Raw genomic sequence first — 18,061 nt, 5'->3', positions numbered from 1 at the left:
CAGGGATGCTGCGATGGACATTGCACAAGAAAATCGACAGAAATCCAAGCAATGGAGTCCTCTTGGTCAAAATCTTGGTGAAAGAATTGGAAAGGGTAAGAATAATGAGCAGCAGAAAGAAGTGTTTGGAATACTCTTGGCCGCACATAGGTACCCTTTTCTAAAAGTAGGAATCTATGGTTTATTGCTTACCCTTTCCCTGCACATTTCAAATGGGGCATCAAGCTGGTTTTGTGCCTTCTAGGGCACCGAACAGCTTTTATTTTAACACATCACAGCTATATAGGAAAGCCAACAACTGTGCCTTTCTTTGCAATCCATGAATGGGAACATTCTTTCTAACTGCTCCCATTCACTGTCAGAAAAGTGCCTAAGCACACATCTCTTGGCTTTAACAGCAAGTATTCCAATGTCCTTTGTTGTCAAAAAGGTTTGGAATAGCACCATATGTCCGAACATCACAGGCTTCAGAGACAAGATCTGATGAATAACCACATCAGTGCCTGCATCAAGGTTCACTATCTCAATCAACCAGCCAGGGAACAATGGATTTTTCCGCCCTCTGCCTTGCCTTGATTTCTGTGGAGGCAAGGCTACAGCCTCCCTACCTAGTACTGAGTATTGTACTAATGTATATCCATCCTTTTTGTTCTGTACAAAAGCCCCCCTGCCCAGCTAATCACCTCCAAAAGTCACAGGGGACAAGCTCAGGAACTTCCGAGTGCGGAACTGCATACAAGAAGCAGCCTCAGTCCTCTCCAACAACTCTAAGAGTATGCCTGATAAGGCGACAAGCAAGGCCCATTCTTCGCCCTTACTGCTTCTGGCATCATTCAGAAACACTGCGATGTTTATTGGGAACCAGCTGCTCCTGCAACTAGGAAGAGTGCAGTAATGTTTATTGTGCATCTTCCTGCTGCTTGAGCCATTTAATTATCTCTTCAGTGATAACTCTTTCTGGGTAAGAACTAGCAGAACAGGCATCATTACCTGTGGCGTGTATGCTCATTCCCAGTTAGAAAATTCAGCCAGTAAATCATGACAAATGAACATATTGGGGAAGAGTGACCTCACCCTCTGCAGACTCTTCTGAAGGTCTGAATAGCACATACATAAAAAGCATAGTACATACAAAGAGTAGATGTGATACAAGGTGCAGGTCACATGGAGAGTGACTGAGAGGACAGACTTTGTTCAGACCTTTAGGTGAATGTTTGGAGGCTGGAGCCAGAGACACTGGGCAAAATCACCCCAAATGTATTAATTATACATGATTTCTTGTCTGAAAAGGGTCACGGCTGAATATAAAGTCTGCCACGTTTTATAGTGTGCCCAAATACTTCCATCATATTCCTTTCAAGGCCCTTAAAACTATTGTTTACTATAAAAGTATTTTAAAAAACCCCTATAAAAAACAAAGTATGGCATGTGTGCAAATAGCTAATTTTCTTTTACAAGCATTATACATCAGTTATGCAGCAGTGTTATTGTACAAAGTGCTTTCCAGTATTTTGCTCATTTATCTCTACAACACTTGGTGGTGGCGGTAGCTGTTATTCCTTTTGTGTAACCTGGAAAACATAACAACTTGTCCAAGGCCAATTAATGGCCTTGTAGGAATCTGAACATAGATCTTGTTGGATTTTGGCTCTCCCCTGTGCTATCTATTAGCATGTGTTACCTTCCCTCCCCCTTCCTGCAGCTTTAGACATTGGCCCAGCTCCCTAAAACTTTCCTCCTGGGCTTTATCTTCACAATTAGGTATTTTCCAGTTTACCTAAATACTCCTAAATCATGTTACTTGGTAGAGTTGCCAACTCAGGGTTGGGAAATTCCTGGAGATTTGGGGGTGGATCCTAGGAATGGGAGGGTTTGGGGAGGGGAGGGACCTCAGGAGGGTCTAATGCCATAGAGTCCGTCTTCCAAAGCAGCTTTTTTTGGGGGGGGGGAGCTGATCTCTGTCAACTGGAGATCACTTGTAATTTTGGGAGATCACCAGGCCCCACCTGTAGGTTTGCAACCTTAAAGAAAGGTGACCTTGTTCTGAACACATGCACGGGCTCTGGGAGGTGCAGTCAGGCCAGTGTGGGCGAGGCAGGTGACGGGGGCCATGCAGGCGAGGCCTTGGAGCTCTGGGAGGTCATTAGGCCAGGGCGGTAATGCCCGGAAATGGCAGTGGTGTGTGGCAGCAGAGCAAGAGCCTGGAAATGCTTCTGCTCCTGAGGTGCACTGTTTGCACTGCTGTTGGATGCCCGCCCCCTTGTTTTGAATGGGCCAATCAGGGCCCTCATTACATGTAGGCGACCTGAAGGGCAGACGAACCAGGAGGTTTTCACTGAGGTCCATCTCCCCAGCATAAAAGAAGTCTCGCCTGGCTCCACTCCTCAGTTGGCTTCGGGTTGTCCCACCCACCCTCCACTACATTGAATGGTTTTGTTATTGTTTAATTTGTCACAGTGTTGGCAGTTTGGCATGGGGGCTGGACCCTGTCTGGGGAGAAAGGCGGCCTGCCTACCCCCTTTTCCCCACATGGAGGATCCCAATAAGGGATTTTGGGGGGAGGCCTGATGTGGACAAGCCCATCACAGGGGCTGTCAGAATGGCCCCCCACCACGTGGCAGGGGATCCACACAGTTGGCTTCCCTCCATGTGGGTCCCAGTTACTGCTATCTCATTTCCGTCCCAGCAGGCGGGCTGGGAGTTAAAACACATTGGCCTGCAAGTGGGCTGGTCAATGCTATGGATTATGCCCCTGTGCCATGCCAATAGGGTCGCCAACCTCCAGGTACTAGCTGGAGATCTCCTGCTATTACAGCTGATCTCCAGCCAATGGAGAGCAGTTCCCCTGGAGAAAATAGCCGCTTTGGCAATTGGCCCCTATGGCATTGAAGGTCCTCCCTTCCCCAAACCCTGCCCTCCTCGGGCTCTGCCCCCAAAATTTCCAGGTATTTCCCAGTCTGGAGCTGGCAACCCTACATGCCAATGGCTTATTGCTGTAACCAATAAAGTTGTGGCCATTTTCACCCAGCTGCTGTCTACGTGTCCTCAGTTGCATGTTTGCTTTCTGTTGGGGGGGGTACATTAGTTAAGGGCTAACAGAAGGGGGTTTGTAGGGTTCTGGTAGGCAGCCCAGGGGCATCCACCGAATAGGCACTAGGCCTGCAAACCTCAGGAAAGATCTGACCAGCTCCGTGCTAATGTCTCACGTAGAACTGCCCCTAGTTGGGATGCTGTTGTGTTTTTAAATACCTCTACTGGTGTAGTGATTGGGCTGCTTGCTCTGCTCCTCCATGGGCTATGGAAGCCACTATGTGCCAAATTCACCATCAGCTTATTAGAAGAGTATGAACATAATCATGTGTTTTCTCCAGGCAGAAAGATGTGGCTATCGACAATATATCATCCCTTTGCTTCATACGCTGATGTACACAATGGTGAAGGTGAGAACCACATTTTGGGGGCTATAACATCAGGGGACTTTAGTGCTGGACTCCACTGAGGTTGATGTGATGTGCCACATTATGCTATGGCCCAGTTTCCTAGCTTGGAACATTATGGTTGCGGCCAGGGCTCAACCCAGGAATCTATTTTGAATGCCAGGACTAGGTAAAATCAAGTTTGGCTCTAAGCACATCTCTGTCACCACTGAGAAACTACAGCCATTGGTTTCAAGCCAAAATACTTGACTTCTGGCATCTTCATGTTTAGAAATGTTTAAGCACCGGATGCTGAAATACTGTGCTTGCCATCATAGACACAGACAACAGGGTGAAATGGATTTATGAACGTTTGTTGTTTCCCCTCTTCTCTTCTTCTGCTCTGCTGTTCATACTTTTAAAACAATCGATTCATAATGTCCTTAAAAATCAATAGAAAAAAAACTATGTCAGAATCCAGATGATTAATGATAAGCAGGCTTTTATAATAGTTGCATGTATATATGCTTACAATATCCGTAATTCATTTGTTAATTCTATGAAGACATATTCAGTAGCAGTAATATCCTCTTTTTGCCTTAGGAGAGGTGAATTTAAATGTTCTCATTGTGGAAAGATGTACGAGATAAAAAAAATATAATACATGTGGACACATAACACCAGGAAAATTAAAGCATGGTCTAGAATAAGGAGACTGCACGGGCATGCATCCAGAGTGTATTGCACATAGAAGGGAAATCTTACAAATAATGTGTGAACTCTCTACATTTGAGAATGTAAATAAAACTTTATGGAGAAAATTGTAGTGGAGGCCAGTGGCAAATTTATTTCAAATGACCCAGAGTTCAAACCTGTTTGGCAATTTTGCACATGATCAGAGGCACTGACTTCCTCTGGCTTTCACATGATCCGGAGTTGAGCACTGGCATTATTCTGAGGTTGCATCATTTTAATATCTAGATTAGACTACTGCAGTGTGCTCTAAGTATGGCTGCCCTTGAAGACTGTCTGGAAGATACGATTGGTACAGAATTCTGTGGCCACAGTGTTTACTGGAGTAGGTCATAGGGACTGCATCATATCAGTCTTGCTCCATTTACACTGGCTTCCAGTTTGCTTCCGGGCTCAATCCAAGGTGCTGGTATTGACCTTTAAAGCCCTATATGGTCTGGGACCAGCATACCTTAAGGACTGCCTTCTCCCACATGGACCTACCGGTTTACTTTGCTCATCTTTGGAGGCCTTCTTCAGTTGCCCCCACCATCTGAGGCTAGACGTGTGGTAGGGGTGCCATACCCCTGTCAGGGGCAGGGGATCCTCTGCTTTGGACCTCTTCCCCCAGCACCATTCAGCCAGCTGGCGGGGGGTCCTACCAGCAGAGACCTGAGGCCTAGTCCCCACGTTGTCAGCAACATGTCGAGTTACTTCCAGCGCTCACTGGAAGGGACATCATCACATTGCCAAAGATGTGGAGACGCTCTGGTATTTGGGCAAAAACTCTATGGTGAAAACAGCTTCTAGCATAGAGTTTTTGCTCAAATATCAGTGAGTTCCTCAGCCTTCCACCCTTCCGAGGTCAGTAAAATGAGTACCCAGCTTGCTGGGGGTAAAGGGTAGAGGACTGGGGAAGGCACTGGCAAGCCACCCTATAAATAAAGTCTGCCTAGTAAATGTGATTTGATATCACCCCGTGGGTCCGTAATGACCCGGTGCTTGCACAGGGGACTACCTTTACCTTTAAAGATAGTGACAAGGCATTTTTATTTGTACACGCATTTAGTAGATATGAGTATGAGACTCAAACTACCAATTAAGAGGAGTTCTGTGCTTTCTTCTACCATTTTTGACCTCAGGGTAATCAGGGGCAGCTTGCATCTGAGCAGAAGACAGGTGGAATCGAAACATCCTGCTCAATTCTTTTCCCACCGGTCGTTTTTCAACTCAAAGCCATTCTCCCCAAGCCACATTTCTATGTAGGGAAACTGTGTGAATGGGGTTATTTTAGCCCTCCTTTTGCTTATGTTTTAACAATAACTTTATATAATATTTAAGATCTCCTGAGACCATGGAAATAGGAAGCAAAACAAATCAAACAAAAAACAAGCATTTATCTTTGCACAGCTGCTCTGCAAAAGACAGCCTATCAATCTTGGTCAAACTGTTTCTGCTGTTTAGCTGGAATGCCGAAACACAGACTCCATTCAACAGGAGGCGTGAACAGGCCTAACTCTTGTGAGTTCCAATGAGAGTTACTCTATTGATGTCAAGAGTTAAGGTCAGCCATTGGCCTTCAGAACAGAGGCACATCTTCTTCCATATGAGAACTGCTTTCTTTTAGGCTGAAGCTGCATATTCAATTGTTTCTGATTTGAACTTGATTTGAACTCTCCCTTGGTTTCTGTAGGCACCCAGCATTCCTGATGATTTGTACGAGAGGGTGTATGATTTCTGCAAGAAATTACTTACCCTGCCCAAACCTTACTGCACCATTGGACTGCACTATGCTCGGCAGTTAAAACTGGAAAGGACAGTACCAGGTATGCAATATCTCAGAACTCTCTCAGACCCATCTGCCTCACAAGGTGCCTATGGGGGGGGGGGGGGGGGAAGGGAAGGTGATTGTAAGCCACTTTGAGACTCCTTAAAGGTAGGGAAAAGTGGGGTATAAAAACCAACTCTTCTTCTACACCAAGCTTTGTCCTTGCCTTTGCTTCTAGACTGGAATGCCTTGGGGGGGGGGGGGCAGCCACACAGCACTGTACTCTTTCCAGGTTTTGCTTGTACTCGGTATACTCTTTCCTAAACTTACTTTAACATCACCTTTTTGGAAAGAGCGGTATCTAGGTGCATTATTGTGCCATCTAGACAGGAAGATGAGCACTTTCAAAGGTTGCCTCCACATCTGCATCATTTTCCTATGTTCCACCCCATGTGGCTGCTGTTTACCCCAGGTAAAGCCACCAGAGGGCTTTATGAAGATGTTTTAAAAAAAGCAATCATTGCTATAGTTCTTCTAATACTTATAGCACTATAACAATTACTGTTTTTTTAAAAGCCCTCAAACCCCCTTCTAGTGGCACAGTGAGGAAAATGGGAGCCTCAAGGGGCTGACAACAGAAAAGTATGCAGAAAACCCCCCATGTGGAAGTTCAGCTGCCAATGCTCATGCCTCTGTATTTTGGGCTGGTCATGATAACAACATGGATAATCTTCACTGTGTGGAAGCAGCTGGAGACAGAAACATTTTTTTTCTCACTTTGTGGTATGGCCAGAATATCTGATATTTAGGCAAGTGAGGGCAAATTGGAGGTAAATGCCTTTCTTTCTAATAGATCTGAAGGTAGGGCAGATCCAGAAGGCTGAACTACCTACACTCCTGATTAAATGCTGTAACACGCAAGGCAGCTGCTTTGCTTCTGCTGGTTATTCTGTCAGTCATATCAGTTCCGTGTTTGGTGCTTCCTCCCAAGGAAGAGATACACCCCTTCCTCAACACTTGCTCGCTTGTGTGACTTTCCTTAAAAATCCACCCTTAGAATGCTGTGGGGATGACTAAAGATCAAACGGGACCTAGGTCTTTACTCAATAGGTCCATGGGACACAGGAGGCTGTCTGATCTTGCCAGTTGCTGGCCCTTATTTGCTCTGAAATGGATCTTCTGAAGACCCAAACTAGGGCCAGCTTGATGTGCTTGAGGAACACTCAAAGCCATTGCGCATGTGACAACATGGACAGTTCTTCTGTATACGAAACGACATGTAAACTGTCCCATATGAAAAATGCATGCACACATTTCCCCCTTCATATTCATGGACTTGGAAGCCTATCCTAGAGACGGCTTCTCACAGTTGTGTATATGAAATGAAACAGATCCGTGCTTCACCTGTAGGAAATTCATCACATGTGAAACAGACCTGTGATAACTAGAAGGGCCAGATTCAGAGCTGTCCTTCCCATTATGACCCTCCTCCAGTGGCAGATCCTGGGGAATACTATTAAAGGTCATCAAATTGACAATTATTTTTCTTCTTATTATTAGATTTTTAACATCATGGATTTTTTTTTTTGCCTCAAGCACCAAAATGTCTTGTGTTACCTTTGGCCAAAAGTTAGGCCACGATGATTACATGCTCATATGTATCAACTGCAGCCTGTGGCTGAATCACCTCAAAGGGAAAACAAAGGGAAGAACACACTTTCATTATTGCTCACTTTTGACGACATTGATCAATGCTAGGCCAAAATCACTGCTAGGATTGCTTGGCTGGAGTACTGAGAAAACCACTGATCATTCTAAACGACAACTTGAGTTCCTTTTAATGAAGGCTGCCTGAAGGATATGTAAAAGCACCCTTAAAGGAGTTTCTCTACAAAGCTATTCAGCGACTAGCTTATTAAAAAATATCTCCATGCTGTGCTTATTTTATCACGACAAGATTAATGGTGCTTTCACACATACTTAATGATGCACTTTCAATGAACTTTAACGATAGTTTGCAAGTGGATTTTGCTGCTTCACACAGTAAAATCCAGCTGCAAAATGCATTGAAAGTGAATTGAAAGTTCATTATTTGGTATGTGTGAAAGCGCCCTAAGTGAATCTTGGTATTTCATACCTTTGATTTCAAACAGCAAAAAGAACAATATTCTAACTCAAGAACCCTTTGGTTTTTTGCCCTTGACCTTACGGTACTCCAAAAGACTTATGTCTCTGGCCACACCCAGGCTTCAATACCTGTAAGCAGAAAGGCAAACAGAAGCTCAACCTAGATGTTATTCAACTGGCAGAAATGTTCCCAAAAATTCCACTCCCTTGCTACATGTAGGGTTGCCAGCTCCAGGTTGGGAAATACCTGAAGATTTTGGGGGGTGGAGCCTAAGGAGGGTGGGGTTTTGGGAGGGGAAGGCTTAAATGGTGTATAATGCCATAGGGTCCACTTTCCAAAGCGGCCATTTTCTCCAGGGGAACTGATCTCTATCGCCTGGAGATCTGTTGTAATAGTGGGAGATCTCCAGCCACTACCTGGAGGTTGGCAACCCTAGCTACATGCAATGTGGGTCCCTAAATCATGGGGAGAATTTTCATGCTAGCTAGGAGTCTTTGGTATTGGAATGAGGAGGCTCTCTGTAATTCAGAGGATCTGCCTGATAAATATCGAATTTTGCCTCATACCTCTAGACCTGCCATCATGTGGAAGTGTTTCCTGACAACTTCTCCATGGTTGAATTTGCAGCATAAGCTGAGCCTTGACCTTTTCCCTTTGCACCTTGGTGGTTTTCTTAGGACTGCTTCAATGGCTCCTGCTCTTAGGCCATACATCAACTTTTATTTTTATGATTGAAATGGATTGCCTTGTAAACAAGTTTTATGATAGTAAGATCAATTTTGCAGTTATCGATGCCATAAACCTTTTTATAGTTTGATAGCAACATGCATGTTTGTTTTGCTTATTAGGAATATTATATCAACGACTGGTCTCTGCAGAGCAAAGCCTCAAGAATGACTCATTCCCTTATCAGGAAAAGTAAGTACTCGGCTTTCAACTTGACTTGCTGGTTTCTTTCTTCATTAAAATAAGCCTGTTTGCTACGTCTTGAAATTAGTGTTTAATTTCATTGAGCAGTGAGCTCTGAAACCATGCAAAGCAAAGCACTGGGCAGGAACAAAACTCTGTAAAAGTAGGTGAGAGGCCAGCATACCCATAGACACTTATTTTCAGTTTGTTTCTGTAAGAAAGGGGTTCACTAAGGATTTATCAGACTTTAAGCCTTCAAATACCTTGCCTCAAGAGATAGCCAGATTCCCTGTGCTAGAATCTATCAATCTGCACAAGGGTGCGTGTACAGTATACTCACTTCACTGAATTCAGTGGTGATGCCTCTGAATGACTGGCGTAAGCCAAACATGTATGGCAGCACCACATATTATGATTGCTGCTGGAAACACTAGTGTAATGTGTGGACTTCATCCACACATAGGGTTGCCAACCTCCAGGTAGTAGCAGGAGATCTTCTGCTATTACAACTGATTTCCAGCCGATAGAGATCAGTTCCCCTGGAGAAAATGGCCGCTTTGACAATTGGACTCTATGGCATTGAAGTCCCTCCCCTCTCCAAACCCCTCCCTCCTCAGACTCTGCCCCCAAAACCTCCCACCAGTGGTGAAGAGGGACCTGGCAACCCTATCCACACATGCATGTATCTTTATTTATTAGTACACTTTTTTATCTTGCCCTTTCTCTACAGATCTCTTTTTAGCCTCCACTTTATCCTCACAACAATCTTGCAGGATAGGTTAGGCTGAAAGAGAGTGACTGGCCCAAAGTCACCAAGGAAGCTTTATGGCAGAGCAAAAATTTGAACCTGGGTCTCCTCAGTCCTAGTCCAGTACCCTGCTGCGTCTTCAAACACCCATGCTTGTGGTATTAGAAAACCCTTGACCAAACACATTCCCAGGCATGTGTACAGGGGTGTAGTGGTTAGGAGCGGCGGACTCTAATCTGGAGAACCGGGTTTGATTCCTCACTCCTCCACGTGAAGCCTGCTGGGTGACCTTGGGCTAGTCACAGTTCTCTCAGAACTCTTCCAGCCCCCACCAACCTTACAAGGTGTCTGTTGTGGGGAGAGGAGGGGAAGGGGATTGTAAGTCGGTTTGAGACCCCTTGTGTGTGTGTAAAGTGCTGTCAAGTCGCAGCCGACTTATGGCGACCCCTTATGGGGTTTTCAAGGCAAGAGACTAACGGAGGTGGTTTGCCAGTGCCTTCCTCTGTATAGCAACCCTGGACTTCCTTAGTGGTCTCCCATCCAAATACTTGAGACTCCTTAATGGTACATAAAATTGGGGTATAAAAACCAACTCTTCTTCTCAAGAATGGGTGTTCAAATGTGTATGATGAGCACATGCTACATGTTTTGTGCGGAGAGCAGTGGTCTGACACCGATGCAGCTGAAAGTGTGATGCTGCCTTTGTTCTGATTGTGTGTGTGCCATCAAGTCACAGATGACTTATGCCGACCCCATAGGATTTTTCAAGCCAAGAGGCATTCAGAGGTGGTGTGCCATTGCTTGCCTCCGCGTGGGCTGAGAGAGTTCTGAGAGAACTGTGACTTGCCCGAGGTCACCCAGCAGGCTTTATGTGAAGGTGTGGGGAATCAAGCCCAGTTCTCCAGATTAGAGTCCACTGCTCTTAACCAGTACACCATGCTGATAGTGTGAGTCAACCAGAGTTCTGTTGTACAGCAGTTCATTGGTTTAGATTTGGTCCCTTTACTTTCAATACTGAGTTCTGCCCAGTGATGTTAGTGGATCTGGAAACCAACTTTTACTAAATCTGTGGCTTTGGAAAGGAATCGTCATAAAGTGTTATTACCGGGGCGGGGGGGAATACATATGACCCAAGATAGGGGTTCCCTACTGGTGTCTTCACGAGCTCCAAGCCTTGTGGTACAAGAGATTCCTGAACATAGCAGCATCTAGCTTGGAGCATGAAATTAAATGTCTCCAGTTATTCTTCATTTCTAGCGTGAGCCCCATACTTTTTCTCCATGCAAACTCCTGGTTTCACCCTCTACATACTTCTCTGTTAGTAACTGCTGCTTGAGTAATAAATGTTAATCTTTATTTTCTCCAGAGTTTTCATGTTTGCCGATCCAGAGTTGCTCTCTGAGGCTGTCTGCAGGGCAATTGTCACTGAAATCAAGGCTGCTCGGACATCCCAGTGCACCAGGTCCTGCATGATCTATGTGATAGAACATGCTCTCCAAGAAGGGCTAAAAGAACACTGTGATTTTAGGACCTTGCAAGCAATTCTTCAGGTACCGAAAGCTACTGTGAGGCTGATGTTCAGTCAGTTGATAAATGACTTCAGTGAAAATAAATTGATTTACTTAAGCCAGGATTCCAGATTTTGAACAAATGGGGTCTTAGAGAGAGAGTGTGTGTGAGAGAGAGAGACCTTCTGAGGCATCTATCTGCTGCTGGAGGGATTGTTTGCTCTGAGTCCCATTACTCAATCATTGTAACAGAATAAAGTATTATCACAGTTCATCCTAACGCTGCGGATCTATGTTTTTGTTGTTTCTTCTGCTGCTGCTGGGAATTTGGTTTTTTTTTTAAAAAAAAATTGTTTGCACCTTTTGCAAAAAAACCGGCAATGATTTGCTAGGCAGCCTGTTCTATAAGGGTGGGGCTACCACCCAAAAGCCCTTGATCAAGCTGGCACAGATTGAACTATGCCAATTGCAGGGACAGAATAACCACAGCAGCAATTACTTTAATTATCATATGATTTTTATACTAATTACAAAACAAATTGGTTAACCACCATTGTGAAACAATAACAATTGGAACAGGTGACTATAACTTCTAACAGCGTTACATAAGATTTCCATAACTGCAAATGAGTCAGTGTTCTGCTGTTCGTCTTTTATTCTGTATCATCAGAGTCAGCCTACATTAAAAAAATGAAATTAAAACAGAAATAAATCATATGCATTGTATTAATTTATTTTAAAAAAAAAACATATTATGCTGCTTTTCCACCCTACTTTCCATCCCTAGGTGGCGACAATCAAATTATTAAAACAGCATTTAAAATAGACACGCACATGCACATATATAATATTTAAAACAATGAAATAAAACATCTAAACAGAGACACCCAAACAGGGAGGAGGTTTAAAGAGAGTTAGTAGGGATTGCCATACAAAACAAAAGAAGTCTCTTTGTTTATGAAAAGTCTTTATATTAACAGCAAATATTAAAAATCTGCTTGGATATGCCTGCAGCTACAAGAGTTGCTGTATTATGCTGGCTGGATTGCCAGGATGGCTACAGGGCTAAAGGAAACATCCCTCACCCCTGCCTTTGCCACCAAATGACAGGATGACAGGGTTTTTTTTAAAAAAAGAATAAGCTGTTGGCAGAGGGCTAAGTACGTAGAGAAGCGTTAGACTCACTGATTAAAGATAAAGTTGCTCTTTATTGAGGGAACTACATTTTAGAATAGGAAAGCTGAGAGACAGAGCTTCTAGCTGTCTAACTAGCCAAGGAGGGAGAGAGAAGGTAGAATGAGTTCCGAGGAGGAAATTGTTCCTGAGAGTATCCGTCTGAGGACAGTTAAGAGGTGTGAAAAACGGATGGAAAGGTCTCTACCGTTACAGCCCTAACTAGCTGACCACTTGCCCTCCCCCTTTGGGTCTTCTTCTCAGTTCCTTTGCACGCTAGACATTGCAACTCTTCTAACATCAGCTATCACCCACATGGCATTCTTGGCTTTGTGGAATAAGTGACAATATTTGATCAAGGTAAAAGAAGAGGTTGTTGAGAATATCTGAGTGCTCAGTTGACTAATGTGCCAATCCTAACCATAGTGGGGAGAAACGTGTGACTCTGAAACATTTTGTAAGCCTAGGATTTCTCTCCACTCTCCCTCTTTTGATACATATGGAAATAACACATTTCACCACTTTCTTCCATGTAAATAGTTACATTGGCTGATGAAAACCAAGTAAATCAGTCTTAAAGATCAATGGCAGATTTTCTGGGGTTTTGTTAACTTTCCAACAAAAAAATAAGCCCACTTTGTTGATATTCTACCACTGCTTTGGTGTGCCCTTGGACAGTGATTTTTGGACTTTATGAATCTAAAAACTGGGGATGGAAGATGAATTACAGTGTAAGACATTTTTAAAAAATATTTTCTTTTTAAAAAAGTTTTTTTCCCCTTGGGAAAAATATATTGTGAGCATTTTTATTAGCATATGTTTGTAATATAGGTAGCAATGGGGTAAATTTGCCCCAAAGCCATAAAAGAATATGTTTTCAAAAGAAGTTTCCATGTGATGCAAACTCTTCTCTTTCCTGAAGAAACCTGATACCTGTTGTCAGGTCACGATGACATTGCCTCACAAACAAAGCTCCCTTCCTTGTGTTCATTAGTATCCAGAGACAGACCTGTTTTCCAGTTGGGCGCAAAGCTGAGTGGGTGTTTCCAGTCCATGATCTTCATTCCATTTCTCTCCCTGTGACAGGCAAAGCCCCTAGATGTGATTGAGCACTGTTTCCAGCAGGTGGTGGCCGCCATGGAACATGCCGGAAGAGATATGAAGGCAGAATACAACCAGTATGTTGAGGAACTGAAGAAAATCTATAGCACATTATTAAGAGCTTCAAAGAAAGGTAAGTGTGTCTCTTAAGAGAGGAGAATGACACGAGGACCACAATCTGGGCTGTGCCTGGAACTGAGTCACATGAACACATGAAGCTGCCTTATACTGAATCAGACCCTTGGTCCATCAAAGTCATTATTGTCTACTCAGACCGGCAGCGGCTCTCCAGGGTCTCAGGCAGAGGTCTTTCACATCACCTACTTGCCGAGTCCCTTTAATTGGAGATGCCAAGGATTGAACCTGGGACCTTCTGCATGCCAAGCAGATGCTCTACCACTGAGCCACGGCCCCTCCTGACCAGCTGTTGTGGGCTAAGCTTCCTGGATGACCTGTAGCAACAATGGACAGTGCTTTGGTTTCATGTGAAATAGTATTCTACCATCCTTAAATCAATGTAAGAGGGCATCACATGCTTCCCACACCATACTCGTGATAGATTTGTACTACTCATCTGTTACATGGCATTTTAAATATTATGTCTTGGCTAGCAGGCAGCGGTGCTAAACAAAACCAAGATTTTTTTTCCAATAGAAAGATAACAGAAAAAGTGAAGTTTCTGAAAAACGCAGGTCTTTTTCTTGCTATCTGAGACCTCTGCTGTTCACAGTTCTACACAATAGTTGCTCCATATTCTACTTGAGTATCTCAGTACAAGGCTAAATGAGAGTCCGTTTGTCACCATATGTAATGCAATATCTCCAGGACTTTCTGTATCTCTGCTTTTGCTTGGCTGGTTTGTACTGTGCAGTCCACAACAGGATGATAACAAGCCCCTTGTTTCCTGCAGATGTGGGGAAGGCTGCAGCAGAAGGAAGCCCGGGCATCCCCTTGCCCAGCCCCAACATCAGCTTCCACTTGTGGACAGATGAAGACCAGCTCTGTGAGTGTCTTACAGCTAGGGCTGCCAAATCCAGGTTGGGAAATTCTTGAAGAATTGGGGGTGGAGCTTAAGGAGGGCAGGGTTTGGGGAGGGACCTCAGTGGGGCATTATGCCATAAAGTCCACCTTCCAGAGCAGCCATTTTCTCCAGGGGAATGATATATCTGGAGATCATTTGCAATTCCATAAGATCTCCAGGCTCCACCTGGATGTTGGCAACCCTACTTATACACCTGATATATATTGTGGCCTGTAGCTAACAAGCAGAAAAGTAAACTTCTCTATATTACCTAGAGGCAGCTTTCTTTAATTTTACAGGAGAAACAGGATGAAATTGTTTCAGGGATGCAAATCCCAACGGAAACAAGTTGATCACCACTTATGCAAAGCATCTCTAGACTTAATGAGCAAAACTATTTGGAAGCCATGTACTGGGAAAGCTGAGTCATGGAGTGACTTAAGTCATGGGGGGATATTTAGTTGCCTAAGGCCATATTGCTGGACAGAAATTAAAACAAACAAAAATAATAATAACTTATTTATATTATATCATGGAGGACAAAGTTAACCCAATAGTTAGAACTGATTGACAATGATATAAGTTTTTGGAATTTCCCATGACATATTTCCTAGATTATTCCTTGAAGCACTTTCTCCATTGGCCCTGATTTATGTAGGCGCATGCCTAGAGATGTATGAAAGGGTAAAAACTGTCTCTCACTTCTCCAATATAGGCCAAACAACAGAAAAATCATGTGGCACAGAGTCCTCAAACCTCGGGTTGCCAGGCCGTAGTTGGCAACCCCAGGAGAAATTGAGGGCGGGGCCTGGTATGCCAGTGCTGTGCTGACATCACTTCTGGTAAAAACCTGACGCTCTCTTTTTACACTGTAGTGTTCACAAAAATTCTATGGTGTACCATAGAGTTTTATGCTACAGCGTCCACTATACCACTTCCTGTTTTTATCAGAAGTTACATCAGTACAGACGTTCAGATCACCCCCCACACCCACATTTCCTCACACTGCTTCATGGCTGCCTTTCTGAGTCTCAATCTCCTTCTGATTTCTTGGTTGCAGTCTCCCTTTTGGTTGATGATGGAGCCAAGGAAGAGAAAGTCTAGAACAATTTCAATTTCCTCATTGTCAGCCTTAAAGTTGAGTACTTCCTCGGTAGTCATTACTTTTGTCTTCTTGATGTTCAGCTGTAGTCCTGCTTTGGCACTTTCTTCTTTAACTTTCACCAGTAGTTGTTTCAAGTCTTTGCTATTTTCTGCCAGTAATGTAGTATCATCGGGATATCGCAAATTGTTAATGTTTAGGGTTGCCAGGTCCCTCTTCACCATCGGTGGGAGATTTTGGGGGTGGAGCCTGAGGAGGGTGGGGTTTGAGGAGGGGAGGGACTTCAATGCCATAGAGTCCAATGGCCAAAGTGGCCATTTTCTCCAGGTGAACTGATCTCTATCGGCTTGAGATCAGTTGTAATAGCAGAATATCTTCTGCTATTACCTGGAGGTTGGCAACCCTATTAATGTTCCTCCTCCCAAACTAAAGGAAGAGGGAAACTTTAGATTGCTGGAGATAATGACATTGTTATAGGGTTGCCAACCTCCAAGCAGTTGATGGAGATCTCCCGCTATTACAACTGATCTCCAGGCAACAGAGATCAGTTCCCCGGGAGAAAATGGCCGCTTTGGCCATTGGACTCTATAGCATTGAAGTCCCACCCCTCTACAAACCCCACCCTCCTCATATTCCACCCCCAAAATCTCCAGGTATTTCCCAGCCTGGAGATGGCAGCCCTACACTGTTAGGAGGCTGCATCCTGGCAATGACTATAGCTTGTCCTGGCTGGTCTTGGCTTGCTCCAGTGCTGGCTTGGCTGATGGGTTTAGCAGGATCGGAGAAGCAAGAGTTTCCCTCATCCTTGTAGTAAACATGCACAAAGGCCAAGCCAGCAAAGTCAAAGATACTGCTCTTCACTGTGTTCTGCCTTCCCTGCGCCTCTAGTGGCTACACTGCAGTCACAACTGCATTCAAATGTATTTTTAAAATGCAGTCCGTGAATACAGGATGACGCTGGCTTCAGGGGCCCTCCAGCTAACTTGGGCCCACGGAATTTTGTCCCCCCAGCCCCTCTTAGCGGCTCTGGATGGGGCAGAAATAGATTCAAGCAGGATAATGTGACAGTGTGAAAGGAACCTGGGTGACACATCTTGATGGCATAGGGTTGCCAGGTCCCTCTTTGCCACCGGTAGGAGGTTTTTGGGGCGGAGCTTGAGGACAGCAGGGTTTGGGAGGGGAGGGACGTCAATGCCATAGAGTCCAATTGATATAGCGGCCATTTTCTCCAGGTGAACTGATCTCTACTGGTGTCGTGGTGCAGGTGAGGAGCGAGGGCTGTAAGCTGTAAGTGTAGTCTGGGAAACAGTCCAAGGTCATTCATAGTGAAGGCAGAGTCCGAGATATCAATACAGGCAAGGGAAGTCCAAGGTGTTAGTCAGAACCAGTCCAAGAGGTCAGGATACCAGGAATCCAAAGGATAGCAGGGAAACAAGGCCGGAACAGCAGGAGGTTGGTGACAAGTTGCTTGCACAACAGCCAAGCCAAACTGATGGCTTAAATCCCTTCCCCTGCTGCTGTAGCAGAGCCAGCTGATGCTGATGAGGCTGAGTTCACAGGTGGTGCTTCAGCCCTGCTCTTCCTCATCGCTGCTACTGGGGAGGTTTCTGTGTAAAGCCTTCAGTCTAGCACTCTGCCGTCTCTGCTGCATTGCCAGACGAACCTGTTTTCTTTTCTGCTCCAGTGGCCTTGGCGAGGCCTCTGGAGACACTGCATGTTGCAAGGTGTCAGGTCCAACTGGAGTCCTTGAGCTGGCAGGCTGCAGGCATGGTGAGTCATCTCCTGACTTTGGCTGATCCTCTATTCTGGCCTCTACTTCCTCTTCGTCAGAGGAGGTCTCTGCAGGCTGACTCTCTGCAGGCTGACTCATGACAACTGGCTGGAGATCAGTTGTAATAGCAGGAGAGCTCCAGCTAGTAACTGGAGGTTGGCATCCCTATGGTGGCAGGAGGCAGTCTCCTGCATAAACACATGCAGCCATTTATGCAGGGCTGTTTCCCTCACGGTGACCCTGCCAACTGCTATAGTGCTTTCCCGACCGTCAGAGGTCACCTCATTCTCCCTGCACATTTTGCCCGTGTTTTCCAGATGCTGTTTTAGCGAGAATCCAGAAAACATGAGCAAAACGGGTGGAAATGTGCGGGGAGAGCAAGGTGACCTCTGACAGTCGGGAAAGGCATGCATGCTTTTAAAAAAGCACTGGAGCAGTCAGCGGGGGTGACCGTTGGGAAACAGCCCTGCATAAATGGCCACTATATACTTGCACCCTTTTGGGACACAGGATTGGATAGTAACTGCTTTATTTTCTGCTCTAGGCTATAGCTATATGAGCAGTACTAGACAGACAGACAGACAGTCAGCCCTGGAGGCACAGGCAACAGCTATATCAGTATATACTATTGGGTTTATATATGGTTAATATAGCAGAGTTTACCAGGTCGTGGAAGCGTGACAT

At 44.8% G+C, this 18,061-nt stretch overlaps 1 protein-coding gene across 1 annotated transcript in view; it reads left to right on the top strand.

The window, feature by feature from the left end:
• The window catches only part of PIK3R6 (phosphoinositide-3-kinase regulatory subunit 6), a 41,217-nt gene that overhangs the window by 6,551 nt on the left and 16,605 nt on the right, over positions 1–18,061 (top strand). Inside the window, exons 3-9 of the mRNA XM_056854949.1 lie at positions 4–95; positions 3,372–3,440; positions 5,842–5,974; positions 8,893–8,962; positions 11,068–11,251; positions 13,469–13,616; positions 14,394–14,486. Coding sequence (XP_056710927.1) covers positions 4–95; positions 3,372–3,440; positions 5,842–5,974; positions 8,893–8,962; positions 11,068–11,251; positions 13,469–13,616; positions 14,394–14,486 — 789 coding nt within the window. The remainder of the gene's footprint in view (positions 1–3; positions 96–3,371; positions 3,441–5,841; positions 5,975–8,892; positions 8,963–11,067; positions 11,252–13,468; positions 13,617–14,393; positions 14,487–18,061) is intronic.

This window comes from Euleptes europaea, chromosome 1 (genome assembly GCF_029931775.1).
Source record: "Euleptes europaea isolate rEulEur1 chromosome 1, rEulEur1.hap1, whole genome shotgun sequence".
Classification (NCBI taxonomy): Eukaryota; Metazoa; Chordata; class Lepidosauria; order Squamata; family Sphaerodactylidae; genus Euleptes; species Euleptes europaea.
Note: the sequence above shows the minus strand (reverse complement) of the source record. Positions and strands in the feature narration are given on the sequence as shown.